This window comes from Apostichopus japonicus, chromosome 16 (genome assembly GCF_037975245.1).
Source record: "Apostichopus japonicus isolate 1M-3 chromosome 16, ASM3797524v1, whole genome shotgun sequence".
NCBI lineage: Eukaryota > Metazoa > Echinodermata > Holothuroidea > Aspidochirotida > Stichopodidae > Apostichopus > Apostichopus japonicus.
Genome location: NC_092576.1, coordinates 12620774 through 12648515, shown reverse-complemented (window position 1 = coordinate 12648515; position 27742 = coordinate 12620774). Strand labels below are relative to the sequence as shown.

Sequence of the window (27742 nt, the reverse complement as noted above, 5' to 3'; positions counted from 1 at the left end):
CCACATACTTACCTTTATTATGGTTTTATTGTGTAAATGTGCTTGGAAAGTGATTTAAGAACAGCTTCACCGAATCATCGATAATGATTTACTCCACAAAGCGAATCGGTTGCCACTAACATAATATATTTGCACGATTTTTCTATAGTTTCTATCAAATAAGGAATGTATGAGTTTCGCGCATTTCAAGATAGTCTTTAACTTTCTTTCATATATTAATCGCCAAAATGTCCAGCACTTGCATTTTGGAGAACGGTGAGTCTGATATTCGCAAGCAATTTCGACTATCTATGCACTCCACACATAAATGATAGTCAATGAAAACCAGTTCCTAATATTATTTTAAAAATGTAAAAAGAACAACAATCTTAAGTGAATCGCGATGCATCTCATCGGTCACCATACCTTACATTACGAGTTGTTCCTCATTACAGTTATTTAATTGCATATATACAATAGTGTACTTGACACCGTCGCAAAAATACGGGACAGCCATATAGGGGCAGTTATACAGGGGCAGATATACGAGGGAAGATATATGGGGCAGATAAACAGGGGCATCTATATAGGGGCAGCTATACGGGGCAGCTAAGCGGGGGAACTAAACGGGGACATCTTTACGGGGCAGCTTTACGGGGCAGTTCTACGGGGGCAGCTAGTCGTGGCAGCTAGACCGCGGCAGCTATACAGGTACGTCATTACGGGGCAGCTATACAGTCGCAGATATTTGGGGAAGCTATGCAGGGGAAGATATACGGGGAAGCTATACGGTGAAGCTAAACGGGGCAGCTTTTCGAGGGCAGCTTTACGGGGGCAGCTTTACGGGGTAAATATACGGGGCAGCTATACAGGGGCGGCAATACGGGGCAACTATATAGGGGCAGTTACACGGAGGCAGATATACGGGAATATATGCGGGAATATATACGGGAAGCTATTAGGTGAGCTATATGGGTGCAGCTTTACGGGATAGCTTTACGGGGTAATTATAAAGGGGCAGTTATACGCTGGAATATACACGGAAGAAGCTATACGGGGCAGCTTTCCAGGGACGACAAAACGGGGCAGCTATATATAGGGGCAAATACACGAGGCAGATAAACGGGGAAGCTATACGGGGAACATATGCGGGAAATTTATTTTGGGGGCTATACAGGGGCAGCAATACGGTGGCATCTATAAGCGGTGGTAGCTTTACTGGGGCACATTTACAAGTACACTTATACGTGGGCAACTAGACGTAGCAGCTATACGGGGAAGCTATACGGTGCAGCTAAACGGGGCAGCTTTACGGGGACAGACATCTTTACGAGGCAAATGTACGTGGCAGCTATACATCGGCGGCAATACGGGGCAACTATATAGGGGCAGTTATACAGGGGCAGATATACGGAAAGCTATGCGGGAAGATATACGGGAAGCTATTAGGAAAGCTATATGGGGGCAGCTTTACGGGGCAGCTTTACGGGGCAATTAAATAGGGGCAATTATACGAAATGTTACATATGCGGGGAATTTATTTTGGGAGCTATACAGGGGCAGCAATACGGCGGCATCTAAGCGGGGGCAGCTATACTGGGGCATATTTACAGGTACACTTATACGAGGGCAGCTAGACGTAGCAGTTATATGGGGCAGCTATACGGAGGCGGCAATACGGGCAGCTTTACAGGGGCAGTTAATATACGTAGGCAGATATTCGGGGACACCTCTACAAATCTGCAGCTATACGGTGGCAGCTAAACGGGGCAGTTATACGAGGACAGTTACAGTAAGCTACAAGGTCGGTTAAAAGGACTGTTAAGCGACTGTTACATTTTTTGTATGTGTTATGATTACAATTTTCACCGAAATTAAATGAACATTAAAAAACTGAGATTGTTCATGACATTCTGCTGTTTCATCAGAATCCAAATTTCAAGCTCATTAGATGTACATTCATAATCCACATCAACATATTGCACAATGATAATCAGGAAAACAATGCTTTCAACACCCCCAATCCCTCTGTTCTTTTTTTACAGCTCCCATCCCTTAATGTTTTTATCCTTTCTGGCACAACGATTTGAAAACCGTTTGTCTTGAATGTTGCAAAAGATAACGTTGTATCTTTACAAACTGAAACTACTATAGTCGAGTATTCAGACTCATTGAGTATACTTTTATCATTTTCATGGTGCAGCTGCCCCAAAATGAGTTTGAGAGTTTAAAATGGAATACATCATCAACAATATAACATTTTTCTAAGAACGTTATGAAGGTGTAAAGCTAAAAAGACGATTGGTTTGATCCTTATACTTTAATCTAACTGAATATTTCAATTGTTCTTAATATATACCCGAAGAGAATTGTTTGAATTATAAAGTAGTTGTTTGAGTAATGATAGAAACACTGGGCTACATTCAGGGTCAGTAGGAAGTAAATTGGACCGACGTTCTGCAGTAGAAGGAAGAGAAGGGATCTAGGTGTATTAAACATTATATATTTCATGCAGATTACACCCCTCCTCGTTCCCACCCAACCAGTTTGCACAATGGCAAAATCTATGATGTTTGTTACAGCTTAAATGGTGACAGCAATCTAGCACATTTAACCGACAAATGGTATTACAATATTGATATTAATAATCAATGTGATTGTTAAGACAGAGGACGACTTTTATTAACAACAATAGCTGTCATAAAGGTGAATTATCTCTTACCTGCCATCGACCGGTCTGCAAATCCAGACGACGAGAAGAAATGAACCTAGCATTCCAAACTGTATTGAATAAAATGAAAAAGACTAATGTAAAGTATTAGTGCATACTTAACTTTTATTATTCCACATAACACATATGAAACAACTCAAATAGGAACGAATCTTGGACTAAACCAAGAAACAGAATCATGATAATCGAGTTTTTGATACTCAGATCAAGAACAATAATCCATGAGACGATGAACTGATCAGAAAACACTCAACATCAGTGACGTCATCACAGACCACGAAAGACACTAATTTACATATTGAAAATATTAAAAAAGTACAATGTATTTCAAATTACTTTATTGAGTTAAATAATGGAGCTACAAGACTAGACAAATCATTGTCATAATCACGTGATGACATTCCCGATGTCCTGAGAGTATGTCAGTTGTGTCATTTTTTTCAGGCGCCTATTTAGGTATGTATGTTTTCAACTGTATAAAGACTAAAGGAGAAGAAAGGTTTGTATAATATAATACCGTGTAATTATGACTTGACATACGCAATTATAACACTGAACGATAACACTGTCCAAACTTCTAAGAAGTTTCAAGAAACCTATAAACTATGTATCGAGAGATGTGTTGACGGAGACAAACATAAACATGTGAACAAATATTGATGCAGATGAAATCTTCATATGAATTAAGTTTTACATCGTGGTTTGTCTTTAGATCATCAATAAAGGCCGTGACAAAACTGCAACATGAACTGAACAGAAATATCAGCAGCAATTGTATACAATTACAATACTTGTTGGATGAAAATAGAATAGACATAACGTCCCTTTGTTTTTAATTGTTTACATATTCAGATTCCGAATTTTGAATGCGACCTATACTTTGCAGCATATCTTACAAAGATATCATAGTTACAGTACGCACTCTATTACAAACCAGCCGTTTTACCGGTCCAGATCTACCCACCTGCTAGAAATAACTGTTTTTTTTTGGTTATGATTCAGCCTCTGTAAGCTGCTGCATTTTATTAACCAAATATTATCCAAATCTGGGGAAATGTAGACATAAGGTAGTAACAAACAGACCGATTGTGTTTCCTTCTCTTCGTTTTTATATCATAACTCTTACTTTTGTAAGTGTGCGACCACGCTGAATTTGTCTTCACTTTGTCGACCGATTATACATCAATTTGAGACCGAGTTTTGATATTTTGGGGAAGGGGGGTGGCACGATGTGACACCCACAACCATGTTTATATTTCCATGAGGTCGCTTTCTCAATTGATAAATTGGAACAGTGAATGAGTGACATATCACTTGTATACCTCCGTGTTTAATTTCCTCTGTAGAATAAATAAAATGTGGTTTTAAATTCACGTATATTTCTAATGCTTTCTCAAATATCATTACCCACTTTTTATTTATACTATAATTTGTTCTTTATCATCAAGCCAGCCGACAAAGGTTCTGCAGTTGTCATCCAAGATCGACATGATACATCAATGAAGCCATGCGTCATCTCTCCAACAGCGATATTTACATTCTTCTTTTTTCTGATCCCACAGATATTTTCTCCCAGCAGATAAAACAGACCATCACTGATATGTACCAGCGGACAAGATCTATAAGAAGGCTGTTTCTTTCCTATCTCATTCAGACTGTAAGGCAGCCATGTTTTATCTTTTGCCCAAAATGTACAAGCCTGGTAACTCTAGCAGGCCTATCATCTCAGGCAATGGGTCCCCTACCGAGAAGATAGCCTTGTTTGTGGCCCGCTTCCTCAGATGAACTCTTGCATCCATTACACTCCAGATTTCGCCAGGAAACTTGAAGATATCAAGAACCAAATCCCTAGTACAGCCATCATCGGTACTGTCGACGTCACTTTTCTTTACACTAACGTCCCTCATGCTGAAGGTATTGCAGCCACATTTGCAGCCCTGTCTAAGAAGGTCCACCCTTGTCCACCCATTTCTGACATCAAATTTCTCATGCAACAGGTTCTCACCAAAAACAACTTCACGTTTATGGACAAGCATTACCTTCAAAGACACGGGACTGCCATCGGTACCAGGATGGCTCCTTTCTTTGCTTGCCTGTTCATGTCTAGCCTTGAAGAACGCATGCTCAGTACAGCTCCCTGAAGACTGAGACCCCAGTTGGAGATCACTTTAACCTTCCCAACCATACCATTAACGACATGTCCCTACAGGGGATTGCATCCTTAGGTAGCCGTCCTGACCTAATACGAATCAGCAGAGAGAGGCTGTGGATGCACTGACTCCGCACCATTCAACCTCATGGTCTCAACATTCAGGAAGGACATGACTTACTTTTCTTTTGTCACCCCCCCCCCCCCTCCTTCTCTCCTTTTCCCCCACCGCATCACTCCTCTTCTCATAGCTCTCTTCCACCCTTTTTTCTCCACACATTTCTGTCTTTGTCCTTCTCTAGTTTTTTCCCTACCCCCTTCCCTTAATCCTCTCTCTGTTCCTCCCCTGTTTATCTCCTACATCTCCTCATGCCCTGTTGGTTCTTTCTTTCTTCTCTCCATCCTTGTCTACTAATCCCCTTACATCTCTCTCTTTGTGTTCACCATGCTCAATAACCTATATGTATTATGTGCTTGTTTTGTCTTTTCTGTTACTGTTACTGGTCATTTAGCCTTTGAAGAAGATCCTGCTAGGATAGAAACGTCAGGCCAACTTACTTTTACACATTTTCCTACACAGGCTCTCTAGTGGACAAGTAGTTTGCTAACAGGTTTATTTTATTTTTATTTTCTTCTAGGCAAATAATGCATGAATGTTAATGTTTGCCAATACATGTAGATTGTACTTTTTTGAAGCAATATGGCTTATCTCTTAAATCAACCAAGCTGAGCAATATTGAATATTGTTATAATTATATTATTAGATTCGTTGTTTACCATCACAAGACTCTGTTCTTAAATTCTCCTTCATACAAAATGACATTCATGTGTTGCTGATTCTTTATTCTCTTGTATGTGAATCAACAAGACAAAAGACATTCACATAGTTGGTAAAGCCTTGAAATAAATATTAAGTAATTTAAATGTGTACATTATGACGTCATTGTGACTATACCTTTCACATTTCTTGACTTCATGGAAGCTGGAATGGATCCAACCGGAATAATGTCTGGTAGATTGTAGAGTTGAAACCTATGGATAGAAGTAGAGTAATCATCGTGTAAGATGAGGAAGACGTAGAGGAATGATGTATGTAAGTGTATGTGATTGATAGGTAACTGTTAAAATATATTTCCGTTCACATTATCAGAATTAGCTAAATTGTTTAAATGTTTAACTTTACAATTAATTTAAAGTTGTTCAAACATGTAGAAATACACAATTGTACACAACAAACATAGTAATACAGGTTCCTTGTACAAGGGGGGGGGGGAGGGGGCGCCGAGGGAGGGCGACTTAAATATATGTTGTTAGTAACACGTCAGCTATCAGTTGAAGACGTCACTGATTACATTAAGGTGTAAATGGTAAGGCCGGAAAGGAGAAACTCTTTACGAGGATTTATTTGTGGGGCAAATCAAGGCCAGAAGATCAGCGGCTTATTTAAATGAAAATATTCAGTTTGTCTGGCTGTATGAGTAATTTATGGCGTTATGTAACCTATTTGATTCCTGAGTGTTGTCTGAGAAAAAATATATATATTAAAGTTTTAGCGAGGTTTACGTCTCTGTCTAAAACTACAATATATTCTTGGTAGGCCTATGTAAAGGAAACAGTGGACATGAAGAAACAAAGAAAACACAAGTAATTGAAAATGGAGCTGGAAATAGTAAAATCAAACAGCTCGGTGACAGGAACAAACAGGGTCATGATAGGGTTAGGGTGGGAGGGTAAACATGAATTAAAAAAGGGAAACTGCAAAGAACCAAGATGGTATTGATGGTACGTTGAAGGGGGTAAGTATGGTAACAATGGATTGGTAAATGGAAGATGTCGGGAATGTATTGAGTGAAACCGGTGTTGGAATGACCTATACGTGAAGGGGCAGGGGAGTGGGGGGGGGGGGGGGCAACGTCATTATATTGTTTAGGAAAATGTAGGGATTCCATGATCGATTCAAGTATGAAGTAATTTTAAGTATGGCGATTACAACATGGTTGTTTTAATGACTTTTTTTTAATGAATTTATGATTTTTAAATACATGAAGCTCACGATGTCCCAACTTTGTTTTACTTATTCTTTACAATAGTGAGTGAAATGAAACATTACTTGAACTAATCTGGCATGACATTGTACTTCCAAATATAAAGAAGAAGTTGATGTATGTCTGAGTGGATGATATTTTTACTGCAGGAATTTATGAGATGCAGATTTGCCTTAAATGATATTAATGGTGTAAAAAAAAACAGGTGAACTTTATAAATAACTTAGTTACAATTAGGGTATTGGTTTAATTGTCATATATTAACTTAATTTGAGTAACTATTTTTGAAACTGTGACAACTAAAACTGTCTTTACTGTTTGCTTGTTTGGTATATATTTCAGTTTTGCTAGAGTACCATAATTTGACCACTATTTCTAAGGTTTTTAACGATACATTTTTAAGTTCTTGCTATTTTTTAATGTCATCATTCATATATTTTTAATTTGAAAATGATAAAATACATTTCTTAAATACCATGTATATAAGTAAATAGCAATTGTTTTGGAGGTTTCACCTTTAAAAGTTACATTTATTACTTATAACATTCTAAAAAAAAATATTTTAGAATAATCATTATACTCACTAGAAATATTAAAATCCACCTACCTTTTGAATCTTGTTAGATCCTAATAAACATTACTGTCATTGTAAAACCCATGTCTTACTTAAACTGTAACAACTATCTAAACAAAGAACGTTTTCAACAACCCACACCCACCCCTTCAAACCTATCTTACCAACACCGTCTTAAAATATTCCATATTCATCATTTATATTTTGTTTTATTTATCATGTCATCCTACATAATTTCTTTCTCGATGACCTAATTATTAAAATAAATCAAACTAAACTAGATATATCCAATCCTTGACAGTAAAATACAGCAGACTTTACATTATCTATCGTTAGTTTAATATTGCCAACGTAATGAATTAAATTAATTCCCTGTTTAACTGTTATGATGATTCTGACATGTACACCGGAACACTTACATCAGCTCCTGCAAGCTTGTACACTGTGAGGAGTAAGACAAGATGGCCGCCAACTCTTCATTAGTTAGTCTCCTGTCGTCATCGATCTGCAGCTCCTGGAGAGAACTCAGGATAGAGAGAGAGAGACCAGACTCAAGGATAAGGTTCAGACCAGACTCATCAACTCTAGGAGAGCACTCCCAAAGATCCACACATGAGATAGGAATCTAGAATGAACGAATCGAATTACTGATAATAGAGTAGATAGAGATAAATAGATTGGATTGGGTTATAATTAGAATAATTATTATCATACTATAAATAATACAAATAACGAAATTTTATGGTGAGGAAAGTAAAGCAATATACTAGGGCATTTAGGTCGTGTTTATTTAAAAATAGGAATATATTAATGGAACGGAAATAAGAGAGTGATTTTAAGGGGAGTCAAGTACAAACATAAAAAATGTTACGATTAGAGAAAAATAAATCGGTAATGCAGGATTTAAAAGATTAGTTTTATTGATTTAGGTCGTGTTTATTTAAAAATAGGAATACATTAATAGAACGGAAATGTTTGACATCCGAAGTCGTAATTTTGCCGCAAAGTATAACGAATTAAAGAGTTTGTGTACGTCAAATCCTCTCATAAACATCCACTCTAAGTCATAATATAATAATAACAAGAAGCGTGTATATATCATTTCATAAAATAGTTCAACTATATTCAGATGAAAAGGCAGGAATTTTGTATAAATATATGGTGGCAATTTCAAGATAATGTTGAAGAAGAAAATATTAACAGCTTTTGGATAAAAAGGTCGAAATTCACAGAAAATAATGGAAACTTGGGAATTAAAGCAAACTTTTGAGATAGAGTAATCAACATTTCGAGATGAATAGGTTGAAATGTCTTATGTCCCATTTGGGTCACGGTAACATCTACCAAAGTGGATATTTTGAAGCCGCCCCCTTCCCCACCCTCACACCTCCCCAGTAGGTAATTGTAGTGTTCTTCTCGCTTAGACAAGATCTTAGTGAAGATTGAATCAGATTTGGCTAAAACACCTTCACTTACATAACGCACAATCCTTTCAAATAGAGGACGCTATTCCAACATCACTTTCAGAGCCGTATATGCCGTATATATCCGGTTCTGATCACTTTGATACACTACAGTACATGGGCTGGGATAACCATAGAAGGAAGTAATTGTTTGGCCAATTTGGTTATGTTCCTTATCGTGTGTATACGTACATTCATGGAGGGGCTGTATAGAAAGTTTGACCATCCATTCCTTTAAACGGATCGACTTCGACGAAAATTTATCAAATGACCAATATATCAGAGGGAAATTCGTAGTGTCGTAGCAGTAGCAGTTATACCAATATGCACCCTGAAGGTCACTTCAAAGTCGTTTGCTAAGGTATTACTGGTGTATTAGTTAATAAACAGAGCTGGTGTTTAAATACGTTGTTTGCGTGCTTAACCGGTTTTATTCAGGATATTGAAAGGAATATAATTCAGATTTTATTTTCTGGTGGCCAGAGCCGTATGTTTATATGTTTATGCAAATAATATGTCCAGAAGATTACTAAGTAAGAAAGTAATATTAATGCTTTCTTATGTGCCTTGGGTGTGTGCTTTGTTATACCGGAGCCGACTGAAGGGGTGGGGGTGGTGATGTGACAAGCATGGTTGAGGAGGTTAAATTCCCCTGCCACGCTTTATTGATATCATGTGGTGACATATCTTCCTTGTATATTTGAGAGCTAAATGGGTCAATCCATACCAAGTTAACATATTTTTTGGGTCGATTCAAAAGTCAACCCTCTTAGAATCGCCTGAAACTGATATGGTGTATTGCCACGTCTCAAAGGATGAAATTCGGCTTTTTAAAACTGTTTGATTCCTAGGATAGAGCCACGCCTAACAACCAAATTCAGGTTGCATCATAAAAGCCCTAAATTTTCCCTCAAGTTTGGAGGCATCTTTTGCATAAATGTAAAGTATTTTGAATGTAGTAGTTGTTAATGCGTGAATGGGACGAACGCACAAAACTTCTGCCTGCCCCAAATGTTGATGGAATTTCCACAAAGGAACAACGTTATGCAGACGACTTAGTTTTGATGGTACTCTCTGCTGCTGATGCTGGAGAAATGTTGAATACTCTTGGCGACATTGCTGATGACTATGGTCTGGTAATTCATCCTCACAAGACAGAGTACATGATCATCCAAACTTCTATAATTGATGACACCATCTCATACACGAGCAATCATTTGGAGCGTACACCAGAGTTCAAATAACTTGGCACCTATATCACCTACAATCTCAACGACAGCCGAGAGATCCGTGCTCGTGTAGCCATGAAAAAAAGTGACTCTCAACAATTGCACTTATCTGAAGTCAATCATATTTCCATGGATGTCAAACTCCACCTGACTAAGGCTTTGGTGGCATCACGTCAATTTGCAGCTGTAGCACTTGGACCATGATAGTGGCTGACATGCATCGCCTTGATGCTTTGGGCAGAGAAATATGGCGCCGTTTGCAATGCCTAACTTGGAACGATACGTGTCAAATGATGAATTGAACACAAATATTGCAGGACGTTGGTTGTTCTCTTCTGAAAATGTTCTTCAACGTTAAGCAAAGTGGTATGGACACGCTGTGCGGTGTAAAGGTCTAACTACGGCTGCAAACGCAAACCAGGCCGTCCGCATATGCATTGGATTGACAACTGAACCAATTGGTCCCGTCGTTCGGCTAACCAGCTGATTGAAGATGGCAGACGTCGGATTAATATTAATAAGTGCTTTGAACCTCATAATGTGTTTAATCTTCGAGGAGGTCAACGGGTCAATTTGGTTTATGACTATTGATTGAAAGTATTTTATGTCTGATATGCAGATATTGTGGAAGACATGTGACCAGTCTTCTAATTTCGCTAATTTTTAGGACAAGGTACGTTCTCATTTTTCGTAACAAATAATTAAAATGGCAGAAAATGAGATACGGGGACTTTTCTGGCCCTACTTTGCGTGAGCTCTATATTCACAAACAAAGGCATGTTTTAGATTTAATTTGCTTTAATGATATCTCCAAAAAATGGCATATAGGAAGTGGTTATGGTAATTATTTTCAATAGTTTCAAGATCCTCTTTCCGACTATTTTAATATAATTTCAACTTTGAATTAGTCTTCTCATGACACTTTTTCCTATAAGCAATAAATAAATTATGCTGAATCAAATCATTCTGAAACACAGACACCTTTTTTGTAGGAAGACACAAAGTTGAAAATTTAAAATTGACTTTATTTGTACACAAATCAACCTTTGGCAATTTCAAGTTAATAAACTGCATTGTTCAATATTGATTATGGGACCTTCTTCATTTCTTTCTTTCTTTCCTTCTCTCTCTCTCTTAGTGAATTTAAATGAACCTTTGCAATGGTCATAGTGATTGAGTGATACATTAGTTGTAAAAGTACTGCACAGTACAGTACTGTAGAGTAGATGGTTGTTTGACTCCATATTGGGGACGTTGATCCACCTTAGTGATTTATTTTTATATACATACAATATGTGACTGACTTTTACTGCAAAGAGACTACATATAACACATGCATTCAAGGTATACTACTTTGTTATGGTAATCTTCTGCTTCAAATTGTCTGTATGCATGTAGCCCCCCCCCCCTCCCCCTCCTTACTCACATCCTCTATCCAACCCTATATCAGAATATAAAATGAATGTGAACCAGTGCATACATGTTCAGTGTACTGTACATGTGAACATGTTCAGTACACACTGTACATGTATTCACCGGTAAACATTCATTTTATATAATTATTAAGTCTTTTAATTAAGTTAATTATAGCAGACACTACATTGCAAATATTATTTGTTTGTACCAGTTGTTAAAATATACAGATATCAACATTTATAGGGCATGTGACACAAACAGTATGGAAGAACTGGTATCCACTATCAGAGAAAAGTGAAAACAGACACCTGATAATCCAGTTCAAGTTTGTTTGTTTGTTTACTGGAAAATTATATTGACGCTTACATTGTTATTGTAACTGAAGGGTACTTTCATTCCTCTGGAAATGTTTGTGTGTGAATGTCCATGTATGCAGGATAGTTATCCATAGACATGCACATATATATTTCTGACCGACATTCTAAATATCTAATATCATTAAAACTGAATTCTCATTCACATCATTTACTATTCTCATCATTAGGTTGACTTGAATTATCATGAAGCCAGTTATTAGGTGATCATAAACTCCACCTAAAAAGAATGGTTCATTATCTGATATTTCCTCCATGTGATGGTAATAATATTAACGGTTAGTGTAGAATAGTGATGGTAATGTTTCAACAACCTCTGGTAGGTTTTTTGCAGTACAGTAGAGATGCCTGTTTTAAGCATTTGCTTAACTATTGAAAATATGATTTAAAAAGTAATTAGAAAGTAAAATACAAATCACCTCCACCTTTGATATTTACCATGTCTATCAAATCAGCTCAAGATGGTGGTTGGGTTTGCCTTTCCTTTAAATCTTTGATATTTTTCTCCAAACTCATGTTAAAGTGCCGCACAATAGTTCTACTATGCACAGTTGCATCTTGTGAGGCTAAAGAAAGCATTATTCAAGTAAGGTGAACACAAAACCAGTGACATTAAGAGCCAGGCACAGTGCCATACACAATTGTGTCACCAGACCCACTTTGTTAAGCACTTTTTTATCCGAAGTTAAAGTATAATATTTTGTATTACATATTTCACTAGTCACTCAACTGAATTTTGTTGCCCCCCTCCCTACTCGCACCCCCCCCCCCTCACAGCAGGACTGCACAGAACAAAAGTAATGAACTAATAGTGTATATTGAAGTCTGTAAATATAAAAATATGTACTTTTACTCAATCAATGATAGTACAGTGTCAGCATTTCAGAAGTTCTACACATTCATCAACTTATAGACAGTACAGTGAACCATTGGTTCCTAGATTATGTGACCAGAATCCTGCATCATGTGTTCTGCATGCACCATTCTATTTCCAGGGCTGTATCATAATAACTCTTGTTTCTTAATTGAATATCAAGTATACTGTTGATTGCTAGCGGTATCACATACCATTTGACTGAAGATTCACTGCTTTTCTCAATTTCAAATTTATGTTTGTTTATTTTTTCAATTATTTTTGTATTAGCAGAGCTGTATATTCACCGTGGGAAGCATTATGAGACCTTGGACTCATCTTGTACAGTCTATAGATTGGTGTTATTATTGCATTTGTGTATTTAAAATGTTATTATATTTATAACTGAGTTGCAGATATCATTTCAATATAGTATTTAAAATAAGAAGACATCTCACATCTTTTACTAACTTTACTTTGTATTTTTTATTTCGTCGGATGTTTAGCTCAGTGATTAACGCCGGTGCCTTCCAATCATAAGGTCCCCGGTTCGAGTCACTCCCAGATTAATGTTTGTCGTCCAGTTACAAAGTTGTTGACAATTAACAATTCATAATCATGGACGTTAAATATGAATGTAAGAGACTGACTTCGGTCAGCTTGCGGCTTTGATAAGCCAATGAGGCTTCTTCGCGAGTTCCTGCTTGCAGGAGGATTTAATATACATACATACATACACGCATACATACATACATACATACATACATACATACATACATACATACATACATACATACATACATACATACATACATACATACATACATACATACATACATACATACATACATACATACATACATACATACATACATACATACATACATACATACATACATACATACATACAGGCATACATACATACATACATACATACATACATACATACATACATACATACATACATACATACATACATACATACATACATACATACATACATACATACATACATACATACATACATACATACATACATATTTGTAACTACAGTAGTATGTGTTTATAATAGCAATTTTATTTCTATGTGATTGACAGTGTTACATGATAGAATTATGCTACTTGCAGACTGGGTGATGACAATTTAATTGAAAAATAACATTATAACTGATAACCAAATGCATTTTGTTTGTTCTCATTATCAGTTGAACTGAGATGAGCCTTTTTAGGTATTTGTCAGTTTCATGTGCGGATTACAGCTATTGAAAGAAGTGTGTACGGTTTACATTGGCATGGTAATGATTACAATGGTTCACCACCTGAATTTTACCCCACCCACACACCCAACCCTCCCCTCCTCCATGAAATGCAAATGTTTAAGTGGATAATTTTACTCCATAATTTATCAGATGATCTCTCAAGAGAGATTTCCCCACCAGAAAGTCCCTTATCCAGCCGCCCTCCCCATATCAAATCCAATCACTGCAAAAAAAAAAAGATATAATATATGAACAATCTCATTTTGAATACTTTTGAGTTATGTGTCTTAGACTGGGGAATTCTGTGGGACCTCCTTTGTTCAGTGTTTCTCTAATTTTAGCATCATCTGTACAAATTGCACCATAATTGTAAATTTTCAAGAGGAGGAAATTCTCATGCAATTTCCATATTATAGCATATTACATCTCTAATCATTCAAATCTGACCAATTTAATGTTCATCTGGCATCCATTAATTCATTATGAAACAGTTTCATTCTCATGTGAGCATCTAATACAAATGAAGGCTTTCTATTGCCACCATCTCCATGTTGAGTGGATATTATGTGACAAGGTTCACCCATCCATTCATATTAAATAGTTGTCATGGATAGTGATATGTATTGAGTATTGCACTACGACTAGCAACATGTAATGGTTATATCACAAAATATCATACAACACAATATGATAAGTTCTTGTAGGATTCAGCATGTTATGTCATTTTGTATTCTCTTATGTTAAAATTAGTCTGTAATTCAGTTATTATGTCATATGTGTGCGTATGAGGAAGGTAGAAGGAGGGAGAAGGCGGGGGGGGGGGGGGGGATCAGCTTGATGTCTACTGGCAAAGGTAAAAATGAAGTTACTGGGAAATTTGTGAAAGCAAAGACAATACAATTTATGTTTTAGAGCAGCCTCTGCTTCACACTGGTATACCGATTGTTTGACAAAAACTATTCAAATTCAATTCAATGTTGGTAAAAAATCGGTGTTAAAACAAAGATGAACAACCTCATTGGTCTGCTGAACCAATCATGTTTAAATCACCAAACCAGAAAGTGTGCTGAACAGTTTAGTATTATCCAAAATATTGCAAACATGTTACCAAGTTTATCCTATTGTTTTATTTATGGATACATTTTCAAAAATTATTCAACTTGAAAATCAAAATCTGCAATTGTTGAGTTTTTTAAGGGACACCAAGTCATTTAAGAATATATATCTCTGTGAGCAATGAATAACTGTCGAGTAAATGGTAAAAAGGCAAAATCAATAACAAGTTTTTTTTTCCTTTACATGAATGCATCTAGTTCTGATATTCTCAATATGGAATTAGTGACATCTGATTCTTAATGCGTTTGTCTTGTTCTTCTCAATAGGTAAATATGGATTAATCAGACGATCTTGGGGGTCACACGATGCATATCTTGTACAGAATGGTTTACAATATGCTGATGTTAATGGTAAGTGTATGATAAGTGTATAATAGCAGGACAGGTCAGCTGGGTTGTGGTTTAAATTTTATTTGAATCTGGGTAGAAAGTGATTTGTTACTGCCTATTCCTGGTGGAACATTAATTGTTTAGAAACTTGCCTAATCAACAAATTCCCTAAAGGCCTAAAGAAAGATCAAGGCCTCAATCTGACATACAAACAACATATTTGATATTAGGTTCTGCATATCATACATTAAATTGCTTACCAATGTGTCAATGTACACAAAGAGGTGTACATGTTAAATAAACTGGGTCCATTTTTTGTTTTGTATGCATCATAAATTATTCAGATGACTTGGTCCCTTCCAATTTGTCAGAGCGTCGTAGTGTTGAGTAGAATGTATGGCTAGTAATCGGTCTTTACAGTGCAACCACACTCCTCTGTATTGTCAGCCTTATTTATACAAAATAATAGTTGCGATTACTTTCTTTTAATATAAACCCTAGATTTGCCAAGGCTAAGTCATTTATTAATAATTCAATATGTGACATACTTCTCAATCATTCTGTTTCAATGGAAACGTGCATTACGTGAGTTTTTTACTATTTGTAAGAGTGAATAACACCCTGTAAAATTGCCTCAGCAAGTGATTCTATTCTTTTACTGTGATCACAATGTATGAAGCATATGTGCTTCACTTGCTATATGTTACGTATGTCACGATTAATTCTTTGTTTAATAAAATGTAAACTGAATAACAGGAAACATTTTTCCTTTTCCATCCTAAACTTTCGTACCCTTCCCTTGCCAGTGCATCCAAAACTCAAGAAAATTGATTAGTCGTATGCCATTTGCCGATGAGCTATATACTAAGGCATTGCAAAAGAAGTTTTTGGTTGGTTTACTGTAATTTGTGCATATATGTTGTTGTCAGTCAGTCATTCAAGACATGCATGTAGCTTCTGGACCCAATGCATGTTAAAAGTAAAAAACAAAGTAATACAGAATTCTACTTTCCATTGTTCAATAGAATAATATCTGCTGTCTAAGATGAACATTATTTGCACTTCAATTATAATACTGGCTATATTTAAGAGATATTTCCAGGAGACTCAAGCACATGTGCTTTCTAAATTTACATTATATTGTAATGCTATTGAAAATAGCTCGCAAATTTGGTTGAAAAAACTCCAGCAGATGTCAACATTTTGTTTTGGGGGTGGGGGGTGCTTCAAAACTCCTGGGAGGTAACATGGAGCTGATCAGGCAAGACTACTAGTTTTGTAAATAACTAATTATGTTGATTAGGAAAAGGTGTTTTGAATAATGATATTAGTCCTGTGCTTTATCTATGTCAGACCAAGAACCCAAGATCAATAAAGCACAAAGAAATACATTAATGTCTGTTACAAAAATGATCACAGACCTGATGAATTTTCACCTTGATAAATCTTAATAAATCCACTAAATGGAAAGTTGATTTTTTTGTACTTTCCCTTGGCATCCAGTTGATACAGTTTTCAACATTTCTTTGGTACGTTTCCTCCAAGAAAGTGAAAGAAAAAGTCAAGCAGGAACATTACTGATGACATAACTTCCTTTGTTGATGAGAGTCTGGCGAGTCTTTACATAATAATTTCTCACCAGTCAGTTTGTGAAATGGTAATGGGTTGTGTTGGATACCTTTGATCAAATCCACAGGCCATATGTAGTTGAAGACAGTTTGCCTAATTAGTGCTATAAATAAAATAAAATGCCTATTTAAATATTCCACTTTTTTAATTGTAGAGCTAACACAATTGATCAAAAACAATGAATATATTGTAGTATGCAGTGGTGGAGAGAAGAATTCGACACAGTTGAGACAGGTACCGATGGATACCTAAATTAACAGTTCATAAGAAGACTTCTGTAGAATATAAAGATTGCCCACATGCGAGGAAAGCTAAGTTTATTACATTTTGTACCTTGGATATCAGGGATGTGATAGAAATTGAGAAACTATGAAGTATCAAGTCTTTGAAGGTATACGTGTTTTGTCATCTGTAATTTTGGTGTTGTTTTGACTCATTAATACAATAAACTCAGATGAGAAAGAATGAATTAGGGATTCTCCCGGCATCTGCTACCGGTAATTTGCATCTTTAGATCTTACATCTGGATATAACTAGTATTGGCAGTAGTAATAGATTTTCAATAATTTTTGAATATGCCAGAAGCCATGATGTGCCATGCCAACGCTATTTTAGGTGGACTTGAATAACATTTTACTCTTTAACTCTTTCTTTAACTCTGCTTGCAGGAAATTGTGTTAAATTGCAGATACATAATGTTGTATGCATTGGCAAGAATTAAAATTGTATTACACAAAATGTAGTTGTAATGATGATGAACCCCTTCCTAGAATAGATGTAGACTAGAATTCATGTATCCCCCCTCCCCCCCCCAAAAAAAAAAACAAGGACACAAATTCAAATTGAGAGAGAGGGTAGCAGGGTGGCAAAAATGTATTATTGGTTGGTACTCTAAACCCCAATAATAAAATCAAGGAGTAAGGGGGTGATCTCTCACTTGTTGAGAGACTACCTTTACAAGAAAATTCTGAAGTGCAGTATTTAAAGATACAACATGCAGTACAACATACACAGTTGATAAATCTTCAACATTGTTTCAAGTGTGAAGAAACATATCACCTGTTTTGCCTCTAAGTACCATTTATTTTTACAAATATCTTAAAGAGTAGGGACAGCCCTCCCCTTCACCCTCCTCTAGACAACATAAGATTTACCCCTTCTACTACAACAAGGTGGTCAAGTTCCTAAGGTTGAGCCAATTTTGTGACATGAAATAATAAGGTGGCAATTAGGCCATAAGCCTCTAGCTCCTGAAATTTGGACAAAAACTTGCTCACCGTGAAAGGTGGCTACACATATGTACCCTTGCAATTACAGTAACCTCTTGTGGATTACTCTCAAGGTTTTCTGACATGCTGTTACATATCAACCTCAACTTATTATAAGCATGTTGAGTTACCATGCAGGTACATAGACATTGCTATTCTTATAGCACAAAGAAAAGAAGATTTCTACTTGTCCTATTTAAACAAATGTTTATGATATCACAGATCATATGGTTGACAGCAGGTCAACGTAGACATTAGCTAGCTATCATTAAAACATACTGATATTTATCAACCTTTTTAATGTCTCTTTGTACTTATATCATTAAACCGTGAATACATTATTCACCTGATGTAGGTAATAGATACTGGGAGCCAACAAAACACTTGCCCACAGCCCCACTCCCCATTTATCATCCGTTATATGAAACTGACCTAACCGTGAATAAGAAGTAATCATAGTTGTCACAAAGTCTGAAGTAATCGTAGTTGTCACAAAGTCTGAAAACAAGCAAATCAATTTAAATATTACCCTTACTAGCCAGGTTGCCCTTATGCAATCTGGTTACCTGTTGACCTCTATGGACCATTATAGATCTATAACTGATAAAAGAATTTACACATGTGTCATGATTTTTTGCCTCGCTCGCATGAGACCAATATTTTCAACACTGCACAACTCAGTGAAAGTAAAAGCCAGTTAGACAAGCATCAATGATATCATGAGTTTCATTATAAAACTAAAAACTCCATAGTTATGTTGCTAAATGGTAATGGGTTCTGCTGTGTACATCTAAAGCACTTTCTAACTTTAAACTTCATATGCTAAAGTGATAAATAGTGAATTCTATATTTCTGGCACTAAAGTTACATACTCTTGTTAAGAGCAATCAGTTACATACAACTGTGTTATACATATAGCTAGTTCATATGTGAGAAAAATCGTGTAGGGTAGCCAATAAGTTACAGTCATCGGATACCCATGTCTTTAAATTTGCTACTATATTAATACATAAATAAATATATGTTACCGTAAGTCTATCAGGGGATTTTAATTGCCGTCCGCACACTGACATTGCCAATCTACTTGATGGAAAATGCTGGTCCCTCAGAGTCTTTGGGTGGATAGCTTCATATTTCTTTCTGTGTTGTCAATCCTCGTTAGTTCTTGTTATTGTAGTCTAGTAAGAGACTAGGACTTTGAGTTCAGTTCCTGTTGATTGTGATATGTGTTAGGTGGAAAGGGGAGGGTGGTGGAGGGTAGATTGTACTCTTGTAAAGCTATTTTACAATGTCTACCCTTCTTAAGATGACCTGGCACCATTTTGCAAGTCATGGTACCAGCATAGCTTATATTCAACATCCTTCACTTACTTACTTGGAAACACATGAATATCATATATACGCCTCCCCCTGTAAAAAAAATACAGCATACATTTCTTTAATTATTTTGTCCATTCTATGTTAAAATTTTACAATTTCCTTTGGATTTACAGTGTTTGTGCTACTTCATACCACCTGTATCATTTTCTGTATTACTTAATATAACTCGCCCCTCAGAAATTATTCTTTGCTTTTTTCTGAACCCTTTTGGTATATTGATTGAATATAAACTTGTTTAGCTTCATTTTCTTTCCTTTACATATCTAGTTACCATGGATAGATCAGGAAGCGGTGAGAATTAAAAGCTCATCTTTAGTTGCTGTACAAGTGTGGCTCACTTCTAACAAGGTCATACAGGGTTTAACAATGTCACACTTCTAGAACTGTACATAAAACATCAGGAATGTTGAGCAAATTGTCAGCTGCCAAGACTAACAAAATAAAAGTATATTTAAATTAATATAATTCTGATAGAGTAACTATGTAAAAGTAAGGGTATTGTTTTGTCGTACAATGGGAGGATGGTGTTAGGGGGGGGGGGGGTACAGTTCTCACTTTCAGAATTGGATCGATGAGATGATTGTTTCTTACAATTGTTTCTGTTACAGTTTTTATGACATTATTCCACATCATCCGTTACTGTTTGTAATTTGCAAGTTTATATCTCATTTATTTGACATAATGTGTTTTTGGATTTCTTTCTGCAAATTGACAAAGCATGTTTTACATCATAGAAGGCAAAGGGAGCAATGGGGTGATTCAAAATCATTTTTATTTTTGCCCAATGTCATTCTGGTTTTCCTCACAACAATTTTTTAAGTCGGCATCTAAACCTGTACACATATTTTAGTTCAACATAATCTAATTTCATCAGAAAAATCCGGATAGAATCAATTCGTCCCCCTGCGTATTGTTCAGCAACACAATGGGCAAAGTACTACTCACAAAACATTTTGTGATAAGAGCGAACTGCAGCTTTGTACTGAATATGGCTTTGAGTATAAAGCTACAAAAACGAGTTATCTAGTTCTTTGAAACACTTACACTTAACTAACAAAAATCACTTCTAGTGTGTTTATTTCTGAGTGACTGGCGTTGGTGTCGCAAACCTACAAATGCTATGATGTATATGTTTTCCTCACGTAGGGAATGGTCACTCTACATGTCGACAGTTACGACTATACAGTTCAGACCTAATTCAACTTCGCCCCAATGCATGTATACAATTACGTAATATAAGCTGACACAAATACATTGTGTCATACTAACTTTATCCCCCCCCCCACGAATCCCCTGTGATGTCAGAGTTGTCCACGAACCCCCAACTCTTCGAGACACGGATTGAGTCACTATTATACTATAATACGCATCACAGTACTTCATAAAAGATCCAATTCATATTGCAGTAGAAAATAACAAGCAAGATGAACACATTTTTATTTGAAAACTTCAATATCAGATCAGATCTTTATCTTCACCATATACTGTCATGCGTACACCAACTTCACAAAAGTCATGCGGCCTGTGTCCGTTACATAATTAAGTTATTTATCACATGCACGGTATGGCACTACTATGGCAACATATGCGTATGGAACGCGAAAAGAGTTTGTCGATAGTTACGACCTATGTACATTACTAAATTATATGATATATTAGATTTTAGTTCAACAAAAAGTAATTTAGTTCTGTCTTTCAGAAACGTCTCACAACCCACTGGGATGGACTCACGCACCCCCTGGGGGTTCATGCAACCTTTGTTTTAAAGCCTGTTTGTGAAGTAACGGGTGTTTTGTATGTTTTATCTGACATATGTAGTTATATGAACAGATCAAAGTAGAACAAAATTCTCTCAGCACGTACTTACTATTTATGGTAACCTACTACATATATGAATACCACAGCGTCTTCAAATTTTGCTATGGTATAATAGGGGGTACAGAGGGGAGTGTTGAGGTAAAAAAAGAATGTTTTAATGGTAAGAAGGGACGTGTAGTAGCAGCCAGTGTGCATTTTTCTTTATACTCGTGTAGGGTATATGGTGCCTAGAAAGTATTTATCGGGCACAAGTCAATGTTTGCAGTGATATAATTAATATATTTAAGTGGTTAGAAAACAGGAGGGGGGGGGGGTGGTGAGTGTGGATTATTGCTTTTGTAGGTGATTCTACGTCGTTGCCCACAATACCCGTCAGCCACAATGCTCAAGGTTTTTAACCCATTATTTGTTAAGAATTTGAAACTTTACATTTCTTGTGAATAAATTCACTTCAAAACATACCCGTTCTGTTCTTATCGGAGCGCCACCATCAGTTGGCGCGCAGCGTACAAAAAAACTGGTTTTGATACCCCCAACCCCCAGATCACCGGAAATGGCAATTCGCGGGCTTAAAAATAACCAACCAGATCTAAATTTTGCCTATTTCCCAATAGTTCTTTTTCCCATCCATAACCTTTTCGAAGATTGTCACCAGTCAAACATCATGCTCGACCTCATCGCATCACCTATGGATCATTGAGTTTGTAGGTGATCCTACGTTGCGGCCCACATTACCCGTCAACCCCACTTTTCAAGGTTTAAGCCCATTATTTGTTCAGAATTTGGAAATTCACATTTCTTGTGAAAATAAATTCACTTCAAAACATACTCATAACCTCAGCTCAAAATTTCCTATACGGACAAAAAACATAGAAAAACCTTTTTCAAACCCTAACAGACTGGTCAAAATTGCACGAGTAGAGGGAAGTTAATGAAGAATGTTGGTCAGGGAATTTTCGAAAATTCAAACACAGTTAATTTATTGGTGTACAAATATTAAAACGTCTTATAACGGCTACTATAAAACTTCGTTGGAGGAAATGAAAAAATATCAGATATTTCCGAAATCGAACACTATACACATAGACAGTTTGGATGCTGTTCATGCTGGAACGCCATATTCGTGCTCACTGATATGATATATTATCTCCTGTTTGCTTTACAAATTCGAATAACTGAAATGAGACTGAAATAAATAACTTTTATTTGTTTATTGTACAATGCCTCACTTATCGTTTCGAAAGACGCACAGTTTCAAGTTCATTACACACTGAAGGATTCGATTCTCTATCTGCCTTCAGCTTAGAGAAGATCTTGTGATTTTCATCCCTAGATATCGCTAGATATTACTAGATATCCATACAGTACAGTGTCCTTGGAATTTCTTGGGGATTTTTCGGGGCCTGGTATTGGTAAATTGCAAATTTGTGAGTAGTCACACTCCATGTAGGTCAGTGCACGACCTCTAGACGTCACTAATACAGACCCGATCACTTATTATTGATGAAATGGTGTGTTGCCGGATTTTGTGAAGGTCTTGGTACTACGGACGAAGGTCATTAATTAAGTTTCTTAACTCATCGGGAAGCGATTAGAGGTGGGGCGTAGGGTTGTGGGGCGCGCGATTTCATGCAGATGGGAACAATCTCAAGAAGTGATGAGTGCTTCCGCCCCCCCCCCCCCCCCCGCCAACGATACGCCATTGGATATACTCCATGATATTCACATGAGATGTGCTCAATTCTTCAATCGCATGCGATGTTTAGATTCATTGTACCAGTCACGGTACTAGGTTTGGGGTAATAGTTAGCATTCAGGTCGGAGTATATAGCATTGCATCTCTGGATGGCAGTGTTGCATCAAAGGGCACACGTCTAGTGCAGTACGCATATAGATAATGGTCTAATTTCGAAATATCTCATGTTCCCCGACGTCTCGGTCGAGATCGAGACCAGCCACATTTGTGTTCATGTCATAATTGTACGATTGTTTAAGGCGTCCATACACACACACGCGTTATTATAGACCAAATATAGTGTGGGCCTATATATATTTTCATCAGTGAGAGAGGAAAATGGAAACGTCAAAAAATGGACTGGTCGGTGTAATGGGTAGGGCGAGGCGCACGCCCTCCAAAATCCTCAATCCGTCACTGGCTACACTGTGTATATCAAAGGATTCAGCGCTGTAATTATGTCACTGTTCCTCTTCCTTTTCCCGGTGTCTTGGCGTTTTTCTTCTACTCTCTCCTCTTCTCCCTTTTCTCTCTTTTTTCTTTTTCTCTTCCCTTCCTTCCTCTCCTTCCACCTCTTTTTTCCCCTCTCATTTTCCCCTCTCATTTTCCCTTTTTTCTTCTCTTTTTTTTCTCTCCTTTTTTTCTTACCCGGGGGGCACGTGCCCCCAATGCCCCTCCCCCTCCCCCTGAAAACGCGCCTGATAGGAATTATGTTTACAAACGATTAAGGTTTTCTCGGAAATAAATAATTTAGATATAACAACGTCCAATCCAGCCGACACCGGACACTTTTCTGCCGTGAGTTGCCCGCGACAATGGACTTCCGTTCCCGTGAGACACATATGCAATACGTACGACACATCTCATTCTACATTAAATACAGCTAGGGCCTAGAGAAATGTGGCTTATGGCCTTTACATGTAATTAATGTTATGATATTCACAAGATAAAATTATTAGTGTAGTCTAGTACTTTTAAACAAATACTCTGTCTTAGAGATATTATTTAGAAATCCTATATCATCAGATGGGCTTATCAATAGACTCTTAACAACTTCTAAGTAAAACTATACATGAAATGTTTAAGCAAAAGTGACGATTTCAGAAAATTGTGAAACAAATTTAAATTATTTTAAACAATGCCTAGAATAATATGAGGATTGCATATATTAATTATTTTACCCATATTTTCATATCTTGGTACTTTTCTTGTTGTTATCTTACATCAATCAACCAGGATCCATTCACGCATTACAGTGATCGAATATACATCACCGCTAATTTACTGTAATAAGTCACAGTATTTAGTAGAGTGAGTAACATCAAAACTGATCAATTAGTAACAATGAAGGGTTCTCGGTTTACGTAAAAATCAAAACGACATTTTATATTAATTTATTGTATGATTCTGACACAATTCATTAACCCATTGAACAATGTGTTTATTTGAAGGAAGAAATATATCTGATAAACGTACACAGTTAGAGCCATGAATAAAAAAAAAACTGAAACAGCATTGCCGTTGCTGATTATCTCCGATTCCAAGTGCTTACAATACTTACAATACACTCGGCGTATACGTAAGGTACATAGTTCTACCTGATTCACATTAATTCCACCTACCTTCAGATATTATTATAACATCAGCAAATCATAAACACAATTTTGGCTTAAAGGACGTAAATTCAGTTGTATGTGACAGAGAACGACTGACACACTGACGTACACACTGAATGTTACAATGATGGTTACACAATATGTACGTACGTAGATCACTGTATACGGCAGGATCGCTTGTACTTTTAGAACAGGTGTTTATTGTTGAAAGGAAGCTTTCTTTGAAATAATGTCTTTTTTCACTTTTTTAATATTCGAGCTGCGATTTTAGTTCAACAAATTTTACTTGATACTTCCTGGTTTTTGTTTTGGTGGAGAGGGGGCGGTTGTTAATGTTCAATGTTGGTGAGTGTCGTTGATAACGTTAAATGGTGTTTTAGAGCTACTTGTTGTGGAAGTATATAGTCACTTTATGAAATCTAAGATAAAATATGGACATCATTGCAGTGCATTACATACAATAGTGACATTGCCCTTAAAACTAATTTGACACGTCACGTCACAAGATTTGCAATTACGTTGGTATTCAGCAAGTGCTGACGGTCTTGGTCTACATCTTAATTTGTGTGGAACGCTTCCTGTTATGGTTGAAATCATGGTACGACGTAATGTATGTTATTTATGCCTGTTTCTATGTTTGTGTTAGTATTCTGAATAGCTATTAAACACGTTATTTTGTGAAACGTTACTTACCTGATTTTTTGATGCAACATGTAGTATTTGTATCGTAGATCTCTGTAGTAGTTTACTATCTCCCTCTCTAATGGATGTTACTTCAGACGAAACTAAATCAGAAACTGATTTTAGAAATCTGTCAGTTTTGTCTTCCTGTTCTAGCATGCACAAAATTGCGAACTTTCTACTTTGTTTGTTTTGCAGGTATTGGATAATTTTCTCCCCGGCAATTTTGTTAAGTCCACACGCAAATCTGTACAAATACTGCAGGTCAAAAGGATCTAAAGTTTGAAGAAACTCGTCGATACAATCAGTATTTTCACCAGATAATTGATCTGCAACGTAATGTGCTGCATACCACTCACAAAAGGTTTTGTGATAAAAATGAACCTCTGTAATGTACTGAATATGACTTTGTGCCTTTGGTGTATCCGCGATATTTAATACATCTTCTTCCACGAATAAACCAATACGAAGATAATGATGGTAGAACTCATCTCCTAGCTGATTGAGAAGCTGCTCACGATTCCAAACAAATTTCTTGTTCTTTCCACTCAAAGCTTCAAAAGCGATTTTGTCTAATAACTTGTGTTCTTTTGCAAATAATAACTTGTGTTCTTTTTCAAATAACTCAAAGTTCTGGACATTTTCGTCTTTCATTTTATTCTTAATATGACTGTGAAAGCAAGATATCATATACCAGAAAAAACTAGTTACAGAATTGAATGTTAAAGAATGTTCGTTCTCGTACGTCATGTGCGCAAACATAACAAAGAATAGAGGAACCTGACAGAGGTCATCAAGAACGGGATTTTCCTCCAATCTCCTCATGATTCTAACCACTGCTTCTCCATATGTTCCAACAACAGCCCTTTCAACATACTTTCTACGCGCCTCTTCCCCGAATCCTGTAAGCCGAAAACGGTCTGAGTGGCGTGCAAAATATGTTGGTACACGAGATGGTCTTGTCGTTAGAATGACGTTAAATTCCCGAAACATATTTTTCTTCATGATGTGATAAATGTCTGTTTCAGTACTTTCTTGATCGGGATACTCATCGAAGCCATCCAGTAAAACCAGCACAGAACTCATGTTATTCAAAATTTCTTTTATATCTTCCTCACTTATATCTGAATCCCTCGGTAGAATGAATTGTCTGATCGCACTAAAAATCGATTCAACTCCTCCAAGCTGCCGTAGACGTAAATATATAATAACGTCTACTCCACGTGATGAGGTGTTAGAGAAAGATTTGCACCAGTCATAAAGTAACTGTAAAGTCAACGTAGACTTGCCGTAGCCAGGTTCTCCTTCAATTATCTGTCGTTTTGTTTTTAAACAGTTACCTTTGATTAATTCTTGGTAGGATGACAATTTATCCCACTGTTCCTTCTCTCCAGATATACCGGTCATGTATTTAATACCGCCCTCAACAAATACCTTGTCCACGCAATACATTCTATCTTTAATGAAGGGGATTGGTTGAACAAAGTCATAAAGTATTTCATACTTTGCTTTTAATTGTTCGATGAAACGCTCAGCTTTCTCCGAGTAATCTGTGATAAGAAGAATTATGGTGAGCAATGTATATGGATTTCAAATATATTACCCGATATTAATTTTAAATAAAATTTATCAAACTTTACCTTTTTTGGCGGGCAGTGTCACTCTGTATTAACCAGACTATTCAAAATAAGGATTTTAGACAAAAGAAGTATCAAAATACCCATCAATGATGTTTATTAGATATCCTTTGCTAGAACAACATGACAAGTATCATTGAAATATCATCCACCAGAATAGAGTATGTGTATGTATTTCCACAATTTAGCTAAAATGTGCCTAGTCCTAATTATCTAGGGTTGTGTATCACTACAATACAGTGTAAACGTTGTAAGGCTAGTGTTGTTTGTAAGGTCATAGAGCGTATTAATAAAAAGTCCATGGTCAGTCACTTCAGCAGTCAGTCTTTGATCAGAGAGTCTCAACATGGCTTTCGTCAACAAAGGTCTTGTCTCACTAATATTCTTGAGTTTATGGAAGATGAAACAAGCTCACTAAATAGGCAGAACTCTGTAGATGTTGTGTTCCTGGATTTCCAGAA

At 36.5% G+C, this 27742-nt stretch overlaps 1 protein-coding gene across 2 annotated transcripts in view; it reads right to left on the bottom strand.

Moving 5' to 3' along the window:
* The window catches only part of LOC139983142 (uncharacterized), a 78338-nt gene that overhangs the window by 13718 nt on the left and 36878 nt on the right, over window positions 1-27742 (bottom strand). For both annotated transcript variants that reach the window (XM_071996519.1, XM_071996517.1), the window contains 4 exons: window positions 25657-27194; window positions 7898-8103; window positions 5815-5891; window positions 2702-2760 (listed from right to left, as the gene is read on the bottom strand). In XM_071996519.1, coding sequence (XP_071852620.1) covers window positions 2702-2760; window positions 5815-5891; window positions 7898-8103; window positions 25657-27194 — 1880 coding nt within the window. The remainder of the gene's footprint in view (window positions 1-2701; window positions 2761-5814; window positions 5892-7897; window positions 8104-25656; window positions 27195-27742) is intronic.